The 19,787-nt window shown below is 49.8% G+C and overlaps 1 protein-coding gene across 1 annotated transcript in view; it reads left to right on the top strand.

Annotated features, from left to right (window-relative positions):
- The window catches only part of kif26ba (kinesin family member 26Ba), a 300,195-nt gene that overhangs the window by 222,063 nt on the left and 58,345 nt on the right, over positions 1-19,787 (top strand). The window contains exons 6-10 of the mRNA XM_052013184.1: positions 1,497-1,703; positions 3,725-3,818; positions 6,752-7,014; positions 12,218-12,401; positions 14,074-14,233. Of these exons, the coding sequence (XP_051869144.1) occupies positions 1,497-1,703; positions 3,725-3,818; positions 6,752-7,014; positions 12,218-12,401; positions 14,074-14,233 (908 nt within the window). The remainder of the gene's footprint in view (positions 1-1,496; positions 1,704-3,724; positions 3,819-6,751; positions 7,015-12,217; positions 12,402-14,073; positions 14,234-19,787) is intronic.

Below are 19,787 nucleotides of genomic sequence, written 5' to 3'. Positions count from 1 at the left end.
CCAGGAACTTGAAGCTGCTCACCCTTTCCACTGCTGACCCCTCAATGAGGACAGGTGTGTGTTCTCCCAATTTCCCCTTCCTGAAGTCCACAGTCAATTCCCTGGTCTTGCTGACGTTGAGTGTGAGCACCTCCCACCTCCTCACAATTAATTCAAACACCTCGGGACGCAATTACCTTACCCTCAGTCAGACAGCCTACTTCCCAGCCTCAATCTTTTTGATATAAGTAACAGCAAGAATGTTCAGATAAAATTAATCACCTCTTAATGCTCCTTTGACTTCTTTTCCCAGATTTTGGTTTCTGCAGTCTCCTGGTCTTTAATTCCTGCAGAATTTTACTCTGGGATGGTCCCAGTTGATCGGTAACAACTTTGAAAAGTTTGGAAAATGGGCTTGAATACAGTGAATGGTTCCTGTAGAATAAATAATCTGGTGGACATACGCCCTCACTTGCTCCAGCTAAACACGAGATGTGTAAAAGTGCATGTTGCAGCTGTATAAAAGTCTGGTTAGACCGCATTTGGAGTGTTCAGTTCTGGTGGCCCCATTACAGGAAGGATGTGGAGGCTTTGGAGAAGGTGCAGAGGCAGTTCATCAGGATGTTGCCTGGATTAGAGGGTATGAGCTCTAAGGAGGGGTTGGACAAGCTTGTTTTCTCTGGAGCATCAGAGGCTGAGGGGAGAAATGGTATAAAGTTCGTAAAATTATGAGAAGCATAGACAGACAGTCAGAGTAGAAATGTCAAATACTGGAGGACCTGCATTTAAGGTGAGAGGAGGAAACTTTAAAGGAGGTGTGTGGGGCAAGTGTTTTACACAGAGAGTGGTGGGTACCTGGAACAGGCTGCCAGGGGTGGTGGTGGAAGCAGATATAATAGGATAGGATAGAATATCTTTATCAGTCACATGTACATCGAAACACACAGTGAGATACATCTTTGCGTAGAGTGTTCTGGGGGCAGCCCGAAGTGTCACCACGCTTCTGGCGCCAACATAGCATGCCCACAACTTCCTAACCTGTACATCTTTGGAATGTGGGAGGAAACCCGAGCACCCGGAGGAAACCCACGCAGACACAGGGAGAACGTACAAACTCCTTACAGACAGCAGCCGGAATTGAACCCGGGTCGCTGGCACTGTAATAGTGTTATGCGAACCACTACACTACCATGTCTGCCAATAGTGGCATTTAAGAGACATTTAGACAGGCACATGGACGTGAAGGGAATGAAGGGGTATGGATCATGTGCAGGCAGATGGGATTAGTTTAATTTGGCATCACGGTCAGCATAGACATCGTGGGCCGAAGGGCCTGTTCCTGTGCTACACTGTTCTGTGTTCTATGTCAGTGGAATCGAGTGCCAAACGCCAGGGCTACCCACGTCGTGCATGTGATTGAAGACAAATTTCTGGGCCGGCAGTGGTTCATTCAGTAGGGTACATCAGCCCGCAAGGTGTTCAGAACATTACCAGGTGTCCCATTCCTCTCTCCGCAGGTGAAGGTCATGTTGCGGATCTGTCCCGCCTCGGTGGGGGACTTGTCTGAATCAAGCTGCTTCTTCAAAGTGGACCCTCGTAAGAAGCAGATCACCCTGTACGACCCTCCGGTCAATGGGCTGCAGAACTCCTCCCAGAAGAGAGGCTGTCTGGTGCCGCCAAAGATGTTTGCCTTCGATGCCGTCTTCCCACAGGACTCTTCACAGGTCAGTGGCATTGCAGTCTCCTTCTGTGGCAACCATAAGGCGTAGGAGCAGGATTAGGCCATTCAGCCCATCGAGCCTGCTCCACCATTTGATCATGGCTGACTTATTGGTATTGGTATTGGTTTATTATTGTCACTTGTACCGAGGTACAGTGAAAAACTTGTCTTGCATACTGATCATACAGGTTTTTCACTGTACCTTGGTACAAGTGACAATAATAAACCAATACCACTTTAGTTTTCCCTCTCAACCCCATTCTCCTGCCTTATCCCGTTACCTTTGACACCCTTACTAATCAAGAACCTATCAACCTCCACTTTAAATATACCCAATGACTTGGCTTCCACAGCCGTCTGTGGCAATGAATTCCACGGATTCACCGCCCTGTGGTGAAAGAAATTCCTCCTCACCTCAGTTCTCAAGGGGTGTCCTTCTATTCTGAGGCTGTGCCCTCTGGTCCTAGACTCTCCCACTACTGGAAACATCCTCTCCACGTCCACTCTGTCCAGGCCTTTGCAACCAGCCCAGTGGAAATACTGCCAGCCCTTAACACCACTCTTAATGCTCACAACTCTTGTACCCTGCTACCACTGGGGCACGTGGGGCTGGAGCGGGTGGGATGCAGGGGCTGCTGGTTTAATGAATTAAGGCCATATACAATGTTTCATTTACTGGAACAGGAGGAGGTCAGTTGATGGGCATGAAAGGGAGAATAGTTTGCGGAATGGGACTGATGAGGGTACTCCGAGAGCCAGCACAGTCTCAATGGGCCCAATAGCCTCCTTTTGTGCTGTAAGGAAAGAAAATGGAAAAAAATGTCTCATCTTTTTTTCATCTGCCTTGACGCCCCATACGAACTCCCTGTAAGAAAAAGAAGCGTGTGTGGGTGCGTGGCCCATCAAATGTGCTTCGTCTTTCGTAGAATGGTATAAATCTGTGGCACATGAGGAGGCCATTCAGCCCATTGTGTCCATGTCAGCCAAAAATGGGCTTTAGGTGAACCCCACTTCCCAGTTCTTGGTCCATAACTCTGCAGTTACAGCTCCTCAAGTGCTGATCCACACGTTCTCAGTCCATCTCCCTCACAGGCAGTGCGTTCCACCTCCCCCCTCCCCCACTACCTGCTGAGTGAACTAATTGCTTCTCACCTCCCCTCCAATCCTCCTACCAATCAAATTAAATCAATGTCCCCAGTGACTGACCTCTCTGTGAAGGGAAATAGCTCCTTCTAGTTTGCTTTGTTTAATCGTCAGAAAATATCCAGAGTGAAAGCGCCCCTTCGTGTTCCAAAGAAAATAATCCCAGCCCAGTCGGTCTCTCCTCCTCCCTATAATCCATCAATCCTGGCAATGCAACAACAGAAAATGCTGGAAACACTTGGCAGGTCGGGAAGCAACTGTAGAAAGGGAAATAGAGAAATGAAGGGGCTTCAACTTGAAACGGTACCCCTCTCTCTCTCTCTTTCTCTCTCTCTCTCTCTCTCTCTCTCTCTCTCTCTCTCTCTCTCTCTCTCTCTCTCTCTCTCTCTCTCTCTCCCTCCCTCCCTCCCTCCCTCCCTCCCTCCCTCCCTCCCTCTCCCTCCCTCCCTCTCTCCCTCTCTCTCCCCTGACCTGATTCCAGCATTTTCTGTGGTATGTTTAGGTAATCATTTTGTGGATTGCATTGAGTTTAAATGGGCACAGGTATGTGAGGGAAGAAGGGAAGAACAGGGAGAGGGATGAGGTAGGGTGGGAATACGTTCCAGAAAACCCAGATTGATCTGAAGTTGAGTTATCTCTGAAATCTATTGAACCCTGTTGGTCAAACCCAGAGAGCAGTCTAAAAGAACCCGCTAGCCCCGCACCCCGAGTTCAGAGCAGCACGTGAGGACACATCAGGCTGCAATGTCTCAGGGTCAGCCCGGTGTAGAAGTCGCCAGGTTTGCTGCCAGCAGTTTGCCAGGCTCCTGTGCCTCCGATATGATTCTCTGTAACCATCCTGTGACTGTACGTCTCTGTAACTCCTCTCTGTTTCCACTGCAGGCTGAAGTTTGTGCAGGGACTGTGGCAGAAGTCATTCAGTCCGTGGTGAATGGGGCGGATGGCTGCGTCTTCTGCTTTGGCCACACCAAACTAGGTTGGTTGACGTTCTTACCAAGTGGTTTCCACTGCTCTCTGGCTCTTCATTCACCTTCTTCCCAAGATACCGCTCCCCCTTCCGCCCACCTCACTCCATCTGCCTCTCCATATTCTTTTCCTGTCTCTCTGTTCGCCTCCATCAATTGTTCACCTGCCGCTGTCTCCCAACTCCACCCCCACTCCCCTCCCCTCCCTGGCACCACCTGCCTGTCATCTTACACCCCTCCTCAGCCCACCAATTGCCTTGGATTCCTTTCTCGCCGCTCTCCTTCTCCTCTTTACACCGGCCATCTCGCCTCTCCACCCTCGGTCCTGATGCAGGGTTTCCACCCACAAGGTCGACAGTTCTTTTCTTGCCACAGGTGCTGCCCGACTGCTGAGTTCCTCTTGTCTCTTGTGTCTCGAGGTTGGTGTCAGCTGCTAGTAGAGCCGGTGAACTAGACTCCCACACACAACATGGCGGATTAAATCAGCGACAGCACTGGGCTGGGTTGGAAACCTAACCCCACCCACTCACTGATGGAGGACACGACTTATTAACAACACACCATATTACTGATATTTACAGGCAATTCGGCAGGCACGGCAGTGTAGCGGTTAGCGTAACGCTATCACAGCACCAGCGATCCAGGTTCAATTCTGGCCGCTGTCTGTAAGGAGTTTGTACATTCTCCCCGTGTCTGCGTGGGTTTCCTCCGGGTGCTCCGGTTTCCTCCCGCATTCCAAAGACATACAGGTTAGGAAGTTGTGGGCATGCTATGTTGGCGCCAGAAGCGTGGCGACACTTGCGGGCTGCCCCCAGAACACTCTACGCAAAAGATGCATTTCACTGTGTGTTTCGATGTACATGTGACTAATAAAGAAATCTAAATCTAAGTTACCATGTGATTGTCAGACAACTACTGTTCAGTGATGGCTTAGAGCATCGCGACAATCCACTCTCAGAGATGACGACCAGCTAATCTGTTCATCTGATGTTGAGCAAAGGAAAAAAGTATCACCCAGGATACCTGGACAACCTCCTTCTCTTCAAAATAATACATGTGTCTTCCAGATCCTCCTGAGAGAACAAATGGGGCCTCAGGTTAGGGCTGATGGACAGCGGGTGTGACAGTACCTGTCCAAGTGTCTTTTAAATGTTGTATTGTACCCATCTCAACCAGTTCTGCTGGCAGCTTGTTCCATATAACCGCTATCCTCTGGGTGAAAAAGTTGCCCCTCAGGTGACTTAGGGGGTGGAGGGCTGGGTTAGTAAGTTTGCGGACGACACTAAGATAGGCGGTGTTGTGGATAGTGTGGAGGGCTGTCGGAGCTTACAGAGGGATATTGATAGGATGCAGAGCTGGGCTGACAAGTGGCAGATGGAGTTCAATCCGGAGAAGTGTGAGGTGGTACACTTTGGAAGGACAAACTCCAGGGCAGACTACTGGGTGAATGGCAAGGTACTTGGCAGTGTGGAGGAGCAGAGGGATCTGGGGGTTCATATTCACAGTTCATTGAAAGTTGCCTCATGGGTGGAAAGAGCAGTTAAGAAGGCCAATGGGATGTTGGCTTTCATAAGTCGCGGGATTGAGTTTAAGAGCCGCGAGGTGATGATGCAGCTTTACAAAACTCTAGTTAGGCCACACTTAGAGTCCTGTGTTCAGTTCTGGTCGCCTCATTATAGGAAGGATGTGGAGGCGTTGGAGAGGGTGCAGAGATTTACCAGGATGCTGCCTGAATTAGAGAGTATTGAATATGAGGAGAGGCTTAAGGTGCTAGGGCTTTATTCACTGGAAAGGAGGAGGATGAGAGGAGACATGATAGAGGTATATAAAATACTGAGAGGAATAGATAGAGTAGACAGCGCCTCCTTCCCAGGGCACTAATGCTCAAGACGAGAGGGCATGGCTTTAAGGTTACGGGTGGGAGGTTCAGGGGAGATGTCAGGGGGAGGTTTTTCACCCAGAGAGTGGTTGGTGCATGGAATGCACTGCCTGGGGTGGTGGTGGAGGCAGATACATTGAACAGGTTCAAGAGCTTGTTGGATAGGCATATGGAGGAGTGTAGGATGGGGGGATATGCGGGACGAAGGGGATAGGTAGTGTGAGGGTGGTTTGATGGACGGCACAACATGGTGGACCGAAGGGCCTGTTTTGTGCTGTATGGTTCTATGGTTCCTATTGAAACTCTCCCCTTAAACCTAAACCCTTTAGTTCTTGATTTCCCAACCCTGGGAAAAAGACTGCATTCACCCTATCTTTGAAAAACTAGTGGGACAGCTACATGGATTGGAAAGGTTTAGAGGGACATGGGCCAAACATGGGCAAATGGGACTAGCTTGGATGGGTATCTTAGTTGGCCTGGACCCGTTGGGCCGAAGGGCCTGTTTCCATGCTGTATAACTCCGTCTATGCCCCTCATGATTTTTCTAAACCTGTAGTATACCGGCAGTTGCATATTGTAGTGCAATATTTAAATTCAGCTTCATTAAATTTTTTTTTAATATTTTAAAAAATTTTTTTGAATTTTATTTACAGTGTGGTAACAGGCCCTTCTGGCCCAACGAGTCCGCGCCACCCATTTTAAATCCAAATTAACCTACCCATACGTCTTTGCAATGTGGGAGGAAACCAGAGCACCTGGAGGAAACCCACACAGACACGGGAGAACATACTAACTCCTTACAGATAGCAATGGGAATTGAACTCCGATCGCTGGCGCGATCTGCTTTGATCCAATTGGAGAGCTAACCGCTACGCTACCATGCCGCCTGTAGTTTCTTAAAGTCCATAAGACCAAATTTTGGACAGAGAGCACAGTGCTTCGCCACTGTAACCTTTTGTGTTTAACATAAGGGAGTGGGGACAAGTTCTGACTGTTGGACTTCTGTTGGACTGTGTTGCTGTGTCCCATGTTGTAATTTGTGCTCACTCTTATGTGATGTGCCAGGGAAGTCCTACACGATGATTGGGAGAGACGACTCCATGCAGAACCTGGGTATCATCCCCTGCGCCATCTCCTGGCTTTTCAAACTGATTAACGAGAGGAAGGAGAAGACAGGGGCTCGATTCTCAGTCCGGGTCTCGGCAGTCGAAGTGTGGGGGAAGGAAGAAAACCTGAAGGACCTGCTGTCTGAGGTGGCCACAGGTAGTCTGCAGGACGGCCAGTCTCCCGGAGTCTACCTTTGTGAGGACCCGATCTGTGGCATGCAGGTAATGCAGTTATATAAGGAATCAAATGCGATATTGGTGGCTGATGCCTGTGCCTCATCTTGCTCACTTTCCAAGACCTTCTGAATCTTTTTATAAGCAGGAGTATTTCCTTCAAAAATGGAGACACGGGTAGTGCCACAGATGGCCTCCGATTGGTGGTGTCAATCTGCCGCGGACGGGTGTTGTACCCAAGTCGTGGATGCACGTCCTCCAGAAGGATGTGGAAGCTTTAGAGAGGGTGCAGAGGAGATTTACCAGGATGTTGCCTGGATTGGAGAGCATGTCTTATGAAGATAGGTTGAGTTCTCTTTGGAGAGAAGGAGGATGAGAGGTGACTTGATAGAGGTGAACAAGATGATAAGAGGCATAGATCAAGTGGACAGTCAGAGACTTTTTCCCAGGGCAACAATGGCTAACACCAGGGGACATAATTTTAAGGTGATTGGAGGAAGAGATAAGGGGGATGTCAGGGGTATGTTTTTTACACATAGAGTGGTGGGTGCATGGAATGCACTGCCGGCAAAGGTTGTGGGGGCAGATACATTAGAGACATTTAAGAGATTCATAGATAGCCACATGAATGATAGAGAAATGGGGAGCTATGTGGGAGGGAAGGGTTAGGTAGATCTTAGAGCAGGATAACATGTAGGTACAACATCGTGGGCCGAAGGCCCTGTACTGTGCTGTAGTGTTCTACGTTCTAGATCAGGATGCTCCTCGCTGCCTTCCCCTCCTCTCCCACTCCCCACACAGCCTGGCTGAGGTGATGAGACGTAGGCCTTTTACCACAGTCCTATTACAGGATCTGTGGGCACAGCCTCAGAATAAAGGGATGTCCCTTTAGAACTGAGATGAGGAGGAATTTCTTCAGCCAGAGGGTGGAGAATCTGTGGAATTCATTGCCACAGAGGGTGGTGGAGGCCAAGTCATTGGGTGTATTTGTTTTTGATTGGTAAAGGGGTTAAGGGTTACAGGGAGAAAGTGGGAGAATGGGGTTAAAAATAATCAGCCATGATTGAATGGTGGATCAGACTCGATGGGCCGAATGGCCTAATTCTCCTATGGCTTATGGTCTAAAACAGACAACCTGGATCCCTTGGGATTTCGGTGTTGCTGGAGGAGCAGATTTTCTGCACTGTTGCCTCTTGCTCATTATTACCCAACACACTTTTATCTGACCTTTTTTATGTGTTGTATAATAGTAGTAAAACAAACTTTCCAGTGAACCCAGTGAGTTTATAGGGAGTGCGCAACAGAGCCCCAGTGAGTTTAATGAGAGAAGTGAAGAGAGACCCCTGATGAGTCACACGGGAAATGTTCAGCAGGTCAGGCAGCATCTGTAGAGAGGGAAACAGTCAACTTTTCGGGGCTGCCATCCTTCTGGCGAGTTGCAGCTTCTAAGCTTCAGAAGTCAAGCAAGCTAAAACATGCCGGCGTTCCGGACCCTGACTCCAGCCACACACCCAACCCACATCCCAGTATCACACTGCCCACCTCTCGAGTATGCAGACTGGCAGGTAGGAGCTCCACAGATAACGAGGACCATGGGGATAGCGGATTGTTGGATTGGCTCATCCATAATACACTGGGAATGGCCCACAACAGTTTAGTTCGTCTCCGGGAAGTGCATTCACCATTGGAGGCTTTATTTCCACTGTTTCTGTGCATCTGTACACTCTGCTGAGGTCACATCTGGGCAATAAGGCTTCATTATCACTGCAAACTTCAATTACATAGAATTACATTAAATGTACAGGGTTGAAATGGGCCATTCAGTCCCCTGTCCAGTGTATGAGTTCAAGTCCCGCACAAACCTCTTCCATTTCCCTTGGTATCACCACAAGAAGAGACTGAGGCAGAGAGCCACACTGAGCCTGCTCCACCTACCAATGAAATCATGGCTTGTCCTCTACTTGCTCCACTGATTCTCCCCCATCCATTGATTCTAGCTAGCAGTGTGGATTGTGTGGAGGATATGGAGAGGCTTTTGGAGAGATATGGGGGTGGTCATTCAAAACTGAGGTGCTTGGAGCTTCTTCTCGCAGAGGGTGGTGAATTATCTATCCTTGAAGGTCGTGGAGGCGGGATCACTGGAGGTACTTAAAGAAGAAGTCAACAAATTTTGGAAAGATCAGGGAATTGAGGGTGATGGGGAATTGGCACAGAAGAGGAGATGTGGTCTTGGGCAGATCGACCGTGACCGTATTGAATGGTAGGGTATCCTTGAGGGGCCGAGTGGCCTACTCCTGCTGTTTTCTTCCCTTGTGTTCTCATGGACGGACTGAGTGAATAGATGAAGTTATGGCAGGTGGGATATAAGGTGAAGGGATGTGAGGTCATCCACTTGGTGGACAAAGTAGAAGAGCAGAGGTTGAGAGGTGTTGACGTTCAGAAAGACCTGGATGTCCTCGTACGCAAACCAGGGGAAGTAAACATGCAGGTTCAGAAAGCAGATGGTATGTTGACCTTCACTGCACTGAGTACAAGACTAAACGTCTTATTGAAATGATATAGGATGCTGGTGAGACAGTTCCTGGAATATTGTGTACAGGTTTGGTTTCCCTGCCTATGGGGAATGCATAGGGGGAGTGCAGCCAAGGTTCACCAGACTGATTCCTGGAATAGGGAAGTTGCGCTATGAGGAGAGGTTAAGCAGACTGTGCCTATTCTCTCTCGGGTTTTGGAAAATGGGAGGTAATCTCACTCACGTGTGCAATATTCTTGATAGGGTGGATGCAGGGAAGATGTTTCTCCTGGCTGGATTGTCTAAAGGTAAGGGGCAGAGTCAAAATAAGGGGTCAGCTGTCCAGACTGAGACCAGAAGAAACTTCTCCACACAGTGGTTGGTGACTCTGTGGAATGCACTAACCAGGAGCGTTGTGGAGGCTCAGTCACCATGTTTGAGGCAGAGATTGATAACGTTTTGGGTATTAAGGAAATGAAGGGGTGTGGGGATAGTGGAGGAGGGTGGTGTTGAGGTAAAAGATTGGCAGTGATCTTATTGACTGGTGGAGAGGGACTAAGTGACCTCCTTCTGAACAGAACACACTCGGTGCTCTCTGAAAATCTAAAGATCTCAGCCGAGAGTTTACTCAGCAACTGAACATGCACAGATCTCTGGAGCAAAGGACTCCTTCAGGTGCTTAACTAGGTTCCCATCAAATGCATCTGTGCTAATTGCCTCACTCACTCCATCTGGTCGCAAGTTCCAACCACCCTCTGGACTTTCCTGAATTTTTAATGGCATCTGTGGGTGACTATTCAAACTCTGTAGTTCTGGTCTCCCTTGTGGATGACATCAGATACCCGAAACCATACAATAATCAACTTTGTTTGTGGAGGAAGTCTTCGTGATCAAAATAGATAGTCTATTGAAATTGGAACTCTCACCCTCAAATTGCTTTTGAGCCCTAAGGTCAATTGAAAATGACAAACCAGGATTGGGAGATTTTTGTTAAGCAGGAATCGAGTGGATTGGGCTGTGATACACATTAGCTGTAATCTAAATGATGGGAAGGGTTCAGAGGCTGAATGGCCTTCTGCTGCTCCACTGTCTGTGTGGCATGGAGATTTTCAGTCATAGTGTTGCACAGCACAGGAACAGGCCCTTCGGCCCACCAGGTCTATGCTGACCATCATGCATACTAATCCCACTTGCCTGCATTAATTTCCTATCCCTCTAGGCCCGGCTCATTCAAGTACCTGTCCAGATGCCTCTTAAATGTTGTTACTGCTCCTGCCTCCACCTCCTCCTCGTCTGGCAGCTCATTCCAGATACCAACTACTCTTTGTGTGGAAAATCTACCCCTCAGATCCCCCTTTAAACCACCTCCCTCTCGCCTTAATCCTATGCCCTCTTGTTTTAGAAGCCCCTACGACAGGAAAAAGATTTTTACGCAGTAACTTATCTATCCCCATCACTATTTTATACACCTCTGTCAGGTCACGCATTTGCACTATTCCTACACCAATCCCACTTTATTCTCCTCTCATTCCCATCATCCTCCCCCGGATTACCCACTCATCATTCTGCAGTGGCCAATTAACCTACCAATCCACTGGTTTGGTTCGGAATGTGGGAGGAAACCAGAGCAGAGGGGGAAACCCTTGCAGTCACCAGAAGAATGTGCAAACTCCGCTCCCAAGCTCAGGATCGAACCCGGGTTGCTGGAGCTGTGGGGCAGCAGCTTTACCAGCTGTGACACCCTGTGTTGAGCAGGTGCCAGTGGTTCCCAGCTTTCTTGAATGAAAACCCCACTTGTTCGTGCTAGGTAAAATACTCAGCCCCTGCTCACCCACCACTAATACCTGATGATATCACAGAGCCTTCCATCTGAGGAGACCCAGGAGACTGCAGATACTGGAATCTGGAGCAAAATAACGAGCTGCTGTTGGAACTCAGCAGGTCAGGCAGCTTCTGTGGAGGGAACCGAACAGTCAACGTTTCCGGTCCTGATGAAGGGTCTCGGCTCGAAACGTCGACTGTTCACTTCCCTCCATAGATGCTGCCTGACCTGCTGAGCTCCCTCAGCATTGTGTGTGTGTGTGTGTGTGTGTGTGTGTGTGTGTGTGTGTGTGTGTGTGTGTGTGTGTGTGTTGCTCCAGAGTCTCAGTGTTTCAGGTTTGAGACCCTTCACCTGGATAGAGAGGAAAACCAGATGGAGGGACTCGAACCAAAACACTGACTGTCCAATTCTTCCCACAGAACCTGCCTGACCTCCTGAGTTCCAACAACTGCTCACTTGGTTCCTTCCATTTGAAGGTTGGAGCTGCCCTGGGTATTCTTGGGGTCTACCAGAGTCCTAGCAGGGGGCAGGAAGGGTGCCACGTACATTTTATTTATTTTTACTTCCTGTATGAACATTCTAACCAAATTAATTTAATATTTTACTAAACACCCATGGATTTCCTTATAAGTGTGCGCAAACCCAACAAGGGAACTGGGGAGGGAATCGTGTCCACCAGACAGGGAGCCTCATGCTCCAGAGTTCTGTCCTTCAAACTCTCCGCCCACCACCTCTCCCTCCTCCCTTGTAAAATCTCCCTCACCGACCGAGTATTTGGACGTCTGTCTGACAGTCCTGTACGTGGCTCAGTGTCAGGACTTTGTTTGGTGGTCCTCCCCACCGTGTCTTGCGAATGCTTGCGATCGGTGGCAGCATAGAGCAGGTCCCCACCGTGTGTGTTTGTGCTTCGCCGACAGCTCCAGAACCAGAGCGAACTCCGCGCGCCAACGGCGGAGAAGGCAGCCTTCTTCCTGGACGCCGCCATTGCTTCCCGCCGCAGCAGCCGCTCCGGGTGCGACGAGGAGGAGCTGCGCAACTCCCACATGCTCTTCACCCTGCACATCTACCAGTACCGCATGGAGAAGAACGGCAAGGCCGGAAGTGAGCTGGCATCCTCGTGTCCTCCCGCGGAGACCAGGACCCTTCCCCCGGCCCTCGGCACCAGAATAAGTCCCCCATCCCTAGTGCACTCTCCACCCTGGGGCACCCATTGACACACCAGGTCCCTGGTTCCCACCCTGTGACACACCAGGTCCCAGGTTCCCACCCTGTGACACACCAGGTCCCTGGTTCCCACCCTGTGACACACCAGGTCCCTGGATCCCACCCTGTGACACACCAGGTCCCTGGTTCCCACCCTGTGACACACCAGGTCCCTGGTTCCCACATCCTGTGACACACCAGGTCCCTGGTTCCCACCCTGTGACACACCAGGTCCCTGGTTCCCACATCCTGTGACACACCAGGTCCCTGGTTCCCACATCCTGTGACACACCAGGTCCCTGGTTCCCACCCTGCTGTGACACACCAGGTCCCTGGTTCCCACATCCTGTGACACACCAGGTCCCTGGTTCCCACCCTGCTGTGACACACCAGGTCCCTGGTTCCCACACCACTGTGACACACCAGGTCCCTGGTTCCCACACCCTGTGACACACCAGGTCCCTGGTTCCCACCCTGTGACACACCAGGTCCCTGGTTCCCAAACTGCTGTGACACACCAGGTCCCTGGTTCCCACACCCTGTGACACACCAGGTCCCTGGTTCCCACCCTGTGACACACCAGGTCCCTGGTTCCCACACTGCTGTGACACACCAGGTCCCTGGTTCCCACCCTCTGACACACCAGGTCCCTGGTTCCCACACCGCTGTGAGACACCAGGTCCCTGGTTCCCACCCTGTGAGACACCAGGTCCCTGGTTCCCACACCCTGTGACACACCAGGTCCCTGGTTCCCACCCTGTGACACACCAGGTCCCTGGTTCCCACACCGCTGTGACACACCAGGTCCCTGGTTCCCACACCGCTGTGACACACCAGGTCCCTGGTTCCCACACCGCTGTGACACACCAGGTCCCTGGTTCCCACACCGCTGTGACACACCAGGTCCCTGGTTCCCACACCCTGTGACACACCAGGTCCCTGGTTCCCACATCCTGTCACACACCAGGTCCCTGGTTCCCACCCTGTGACACACCAGGTCCCTGGTTCCCACACCTTGTGACACACCAGGTCCCTGGTTCCCACCCCGCTGTGACACACCAGGTCCCTGGTTCCCACCCTGTGACACACCAGGCCCCTGGTTCCCACACCGCTGTGACACACCAGGTCCCTGGTTCCCACACCGCTGTGACACACCAGGTCCCTGGTTCCCACACCCTGTGAGACACCAGGTCCCTGGTTCCCACACCCTGTGAGACACCAGGTCCCTGGTTCCCACCCTGTGAGACACCAGGTCTCTGGTTCCCACCCTCTGACACACCAGGTCCCTGGTTCCCACCCTCTGACACACCAGGTCCCTGGTTCTCGTCCATGTTTGTGTACGGCTTTGCGCTCCAGTTTGGGAAGTATATTTTCCTTCAGAATGCCGGATGCTGTTTCACTGTGTTCCCATTTATCGGAAGGCTGATTCTCTGCAGCGTTGTGCAGTTGATAAATACCTTGTCAGCACTTAGGGGCTTAACGAGGAGCCAGGTTTTCGGGAGGGTTTACTCTGTGGATGGCTGTGGAACAGCCGACTGATCTGATCCTTTTTATCCTCTTCTGCTGGCAGTGTCAGGAGGTCGCAGTCGCTTACACCTCATCGACCTGGGAAGCTGCGTCAAGGTTCTGAGCAAAAGTCGGGAGGGCGGCTCTGGGCTCTGCCTCTCTCTGTCCGCACTGGGGAACGTCATCCTGGCTCTTGTTAACGGCACCAAGCACATCCCCTACAAGTAAGCACTGGATGCAGCTGAGAGTGTACACAAACCTGTGTCTCTGTCTGTGCATCTGTCTGTGTCTTCATTTGTACATGTGTGTTTGTTATTAGTATGTGTGTGTGTGTGTGTGTGTGTGTATGTGTGTGTGTGTGTGTGTGTGTGTGCACGAGTGTATATGTGAACGGAACATCAGTAGAGTATGGAGTCACAGAGTCATACAGCACAGAAATAGGCCTTTTGGCCCAGCAAGTCCATGCTGCCTTTTGCACCTATCAGCATTAGGTCCATTGCCTTCTGTGCCTTGGCAATTTGAGTGCTTGTTCATAAGAGTTTCACAAGACACATTTGAGTTATCTGTTAGAGTTTAGGGAGCACAAGTTGAGAGAAATGTCCCTGAAGCATGGAAATCTAAAGATCAGTTGTCTCTCCTCCCTAAAACACGTTGCCTTTGAGAATAAGCACACCAGTACCATCTAAATGTTAGTCCTTCTGATGAAAGGAACAATGAACTTAACTAATGCCTTCCTCTCAGTTAGTGTGTGGATTCCTGTGGAGAACAAAGCACTGGATACAGTGACCGAGTATCAGTGAAGGTTCTGTCATTGCAATGGAGGAAAATAAGCTGAGGATTACCTTTGACCAGACCTGGCGGGGACCTGTCTGGTGAGAGCTTGGAGTCAGTCAGATTCCTTGAATCTGCGTCTAGCCTCAACTCGGCAGTGGTGGAGGCCGTGGACAGACGCGTCGGTGTGGTAATGGGAAGTGGAATTAAAATGGCTGCCCACCGGGAGATTAGAGGAACAGCATTTCATATCCCACCTTGGTAGTCTCCAGCCTGATGGCATCAACATCAATTTCTCTAACTTCCAGTAACCACTCCCCTCTGTCCCTTCCCTCTTTTTCCTGATCCCACTGGCCCCCATCACCCTTCTCCTTCCCCTCCCCATCTGCCCCTCACCCACACACTCCTCCCACTGGTTCCCCTCCCCACCTCCTTCCCTTAAATTCCATGGTCCACTGCCCTCTCCTATCAGATTCCATCTTCTTCAGCCCTTTGTCGCTTCCACCTATCACCTCCCAGCTTCTGACATCATTCCCACTCTCCCTCAGCTGCCTATCACTCCCCTCACCTGGATCCACCTATCACCCGCCAGCTCTTTCCCCACCCCGTCCCCCCACCTGGCTATCTCCCCTCCTTCCTTCCAGTCCTGATGAAGGGTCTCGACCCAAAATGTCGACTGTCCATTTCCCTTCAGAGATGCTGCCTGACCCGCTGAGTCCCTCCAGCTCCTTAGTACGTTGCTGCACATTTCCAGCATCTCCAGTCTCTTGTGTCAATAGTCAGACATTAGTTGATAAGTGGCAAGTAGCAATTGCACCACATAAGTACCATCTCTGAGAGAGGGAAACCACCTCTCTTTGACATCCAATAGGATTATCGAGTCCCCGACCATCAACAACCTGGGGATCGCCACACACCAACTATGTAAATATAGTGACGACACGAGCGGATCAAAGGTTGGGTATCCTGTTGTAAGTGACTCATCTGCGAAGCTTTTCCACCATCTATAAGGAATACGTTAGGATTGTGAGGAGATACTCTTCATTTGCCTTGATGAGTGCAGTGCGAACAACACTCAAGATGCTCTACGCCATCCAGGACAAAGCAGCCGACTTGATTGGTTACCCCATCTTCCACCTTAGACATCCATTCCCTCCATCAGTGAAGAACAGTGGTTGCAGGGTGTACTTCGTGCTAAATACACCACAGTTACTCACCCAGGCTGCTGTGACAGCACCTCCCACACCTCAACAGCCAAGAAGGATGAGTAAGATAAGATATCTTTATTAGTCACATGTACATCGAAACACACAGTGAAATACATCTTTTTGCGTAGAGTGTTCTGGGGGCAGCCCACAAGTGTCGCCACGCTTTCAGCGCCAACGTAGCATGCCCACAACTTCCTAAACCGTATGTCTTTGGAATGTGGGAGGAAACCGGAGCACCCGGAGGAAACCCACGCAGATACGGGGAGAAGGTACAACCTCCTTACAGACAGCAGCTGGAATCGAACCCAGGTCGCTGGCGCTATAATAGCGTTACACTAACCGCTACACTACCGACAACTACCTGCAGTTTCCCCTAAAAGTTCCACTCCATCCTGACTCGGAAATCGAGAGCACTAAGTTTCAATCCTGGAACTCTTTGCAACATAGTGGGAACACCTTCACCAGAAGGACTGCAAGCTTCAAGGAGGCAGCTCACCACCACCTTCTCAAGGGCAATTGGGGATGGACAATAGATGCTAGCCATCTCACAGTGACACCCAGTTTGTGCACGGCAAGCCCTCAGAAGCAGCAATGCGAGAATGGCCTTTACAGTTGTAATGAATTGATCTGTAATGGATGGCATGCAAAACAAAGTTTTTCACTGTACCTCAGTACATGTGACAATAATAAACCAATTTCCCAAATTCCTTTTGTTCCCTCCACATCTCACTGCTACCTAGTCTAACTTGTTTCCTCTGTCTCTTGTCTGATGAAACATTTTACTGTTTCTCTTTCCACAGATGCTGCCTGACCTGCTTTGTTTTTCCAGTTTCTGTTTTTATATCATGTGTCTCAGTTTTTCTTATCCTGCTTGTATAATTCTGGCCTGCTGGGCAGCTCCCATCACCTTACCATTAACAACTCATTACACAGACCGAATAGCTTAATATGTTGTTAACTGCCACCATTAAGCCATTTCACCTCATCCTATCACAAACATTCCCTTTTATCTAAACCTCACTGACCCACCTTCTCTGCTCCTGAGAAGTAACTTGCGCCTCTCTCTTACCCAGTTCTGACGAAGGGTGCGTGACCTGAAATGTCGACCATTTCTCTTCCTGCAGATGCTGTCTGACCTGCTGAGTAGTTCCAGCATTTTCTTTTTTTGATCCATTGGTTAAGCCTTGACGTTGCCAATGGAACAATTCTTGACTGTCAGTCATGCAGCATTTATTCCCCACCTTCGTTAGTTTTACTGTGGATAAACGAATGCCTTAAAAGATGAGGAGGAAGGGAGTTTAATGCTGTAGTTGGTTTTAACAGAGTCTGAGAGATCAGTCTTTAATCCCTGGCACCTCCTTTGCAGTTGTGGAGACGATTGGCAGCCCTGCCAAGTGGCGATGACGTTCTCTCTGAACAAGCAGGTTGAGACGTGGAGGTGTCGAGCTGGCGATCGCGTTAGGCCCCATCAATAAAGTGTCCTCTGGAGACTCAGTGGTCATTTCCAAGTGACCTTAATTATAATGGAACACCCCTATGGGAATTAGCAATTACACGGCTAAGGAGTTCCAAGAGTTGTTAATTCCAGAACAAAGGATCACAGCGACGCTGCTGTTATGTTTCATTGCCGTGTAAAATGAATCAATGAAAGTTGTTCGGAAATGAAAGGGAAGGCTTTTATTATGCCAGCAGATGTCTGAGGTTGCTGCCGATTACTGCCAGTGTTTATGTGTGCATCACCTGGCCTAGTGCAAGTGCACCAGGGTTTTGGATATCAAATAAGAATGACACAGTTTCCTGCTTTTTAAATTAGCCAACCCGATACTGTAATGCAAGACGAGCCCACTTGAGAGCTCTGGAGATCTGGGTCAGAGCAGGCGTACGCTGCAGGAAGCTTCGTCACCTCCAGAATACTTTTATCTTAGGAAGTAACTGAGATGGTATTTCAACTGTGCCTGAAGTAAACTCTATTTCAGCTGTTCAATCGTGCATCATTAAACCCAGTTTGACCATTGTGCAGAACTGGTTACTGAGGCCTAGACTGCCATAGTGCAGGTCTGGAGGGAAAATGATGCTGCAGGAGAAACTGTGGTGCCAGTTTGTTGTACCACGTTTCCCTGGGCTCAAAGCTCCCTGGTTGGAGACTCACAGCAGTTTGGCTGGTGCTCGACTGCAGACACCAACCTGGGAGATGGGATTGGGTTAGAGAGGACCCCTTCGGTTTTTACAGATGTGCCTCTGTCCTGGCTGTGATTTGGTCTAGCTTCCCCTTAAGGTTTGCTCTGTCACCGCCCCCTCAGTCTTCTCTGTCAGAGCCGAATTATGCCTGCCAACCCTCACTCATCTGTCTTTCAGAGTTACCACAGGAGATCGTCCCACTCTTTATTACAGGCAGCTGGGAGAAGTACGGAATTGCAAAAATGTTGTTGCAATCAAACCCTTTTACAAAGCGACCTTCCCTGGGAGCAGTGGGTACTAAAATCTACTTGTGCCAAACCCAGCCTGCAGGCAGCATGAAAGCCAGGTTGGGAGAAAGTGCAAGGCATTGCTTGGAAAGTGGAACAAAGGTTTCTGGTACAATGCAGTGGGTCGTGTTTCCCAGCTACAGAAAAATAGGAATAGGAGTGGCAGGAACTCTGTACCACAGGAGTTGAATATCCTCCTCTGTTACCTGGTGATTCAGCCCATGTCTCTGGATTAATGGCCCGGATATCTAGCTGTTAATCCAGTAACCTAACCCTTACTCTACCCAAGTTACTGGACCCATGTTACTGGACCAATGTTAGTGGACCCATGTTACTGTACTGTGGCTATCGTGGGCCCACAATAGTGGACCCACGTTACTGGACCCAAGGTTACTGGACCCATGTTACTGTACTGAGGGCACTGGACCCACGTTACTGTACTGTGGCTATGGTGGACTGAGGGTACTGGACCCAAGGTTACTGGACCCATGTCTGTACTGAGGGCACTGGACCCACGTTACTGTACTGTGGCTATGGTGGACTGAGGATACTGGACCCATGTTACTGGACCCACGTTACTGTACTGTGGCTATGGTGGACTGAGGATACTGGACCCATGTTACTGGACCCATGTTACTGTACTGTGGCTATGGTGGACTGAGGACACTGGACCCATGTTACTGGACCCAAGGTTACTGGACCCATGTTACTGTACTGAGGGTACTAGACCCACATTACTGTGCTGAGGTTAGTGGACCCATGTTACTGGACACAGGGTTTCTGAATCGAAGCTACTGAGGGTAGTTGAAATGCGGAACACAGTTGTCTGAGGGGTGGCACCCTGCACACATTTGAGAACATGAAACACCATGGCACGGGATTAGTGTAGATGGGGACTTAATGGCTGTACATATCCATGCTGTATGACTCTAACACTCTTAATTGGCTGTGCATTGCTTTAGGCTACAAACGACATCCTGGAAATGCAACTCTTAAATACGCTCAGTTGGATATAAAACTTCAACAAGGCACAATATTCAGTGACTCACAGTTGTAACTGAGGTTGTCGTTTGTTTACTTTGCTCAAGCCATCTGTCTCAGGTTGGTGCCTTCCTCTAATGGTTGCTTTACAGTTCTGCAAAAGAAATAGGACCTGAACTAAAGGGGATGTTTATAAAATCACAGATCAAGGGCACTTCATTCCTTGTGTATCCTGTTTCCCATTCACGGCGAGTTCCACACTGGGGTTATGCGACAGGGCCCCCTGCTCGCAACTCTTCATTGGACTTATTTTGATATTTAACAGTTTCCTGTGCAGTATTTACGGGACCCAG

The sequence above is a fragment of the Pristis pectinata genome, chromosome 3 (genome assembly GCF_009764475.1).
Source record: "Pristis pectinata isolate sPriPec2 chromosome 3, sPriPec2.1.pri, whole genome shotgun sequence".
In the NCBI taxonomy this organism is placed as follows: Eukaryota; Metazoa; Chordata; class Chondrichthyes; order Rhinopristiformes; family Pristidae; genus Pristis; species Pristis pectinata.
Note: the sequence above shows the minus strand (reverse complement) of the source record. Positions and strands in the feature narration are given on the sequence as shown.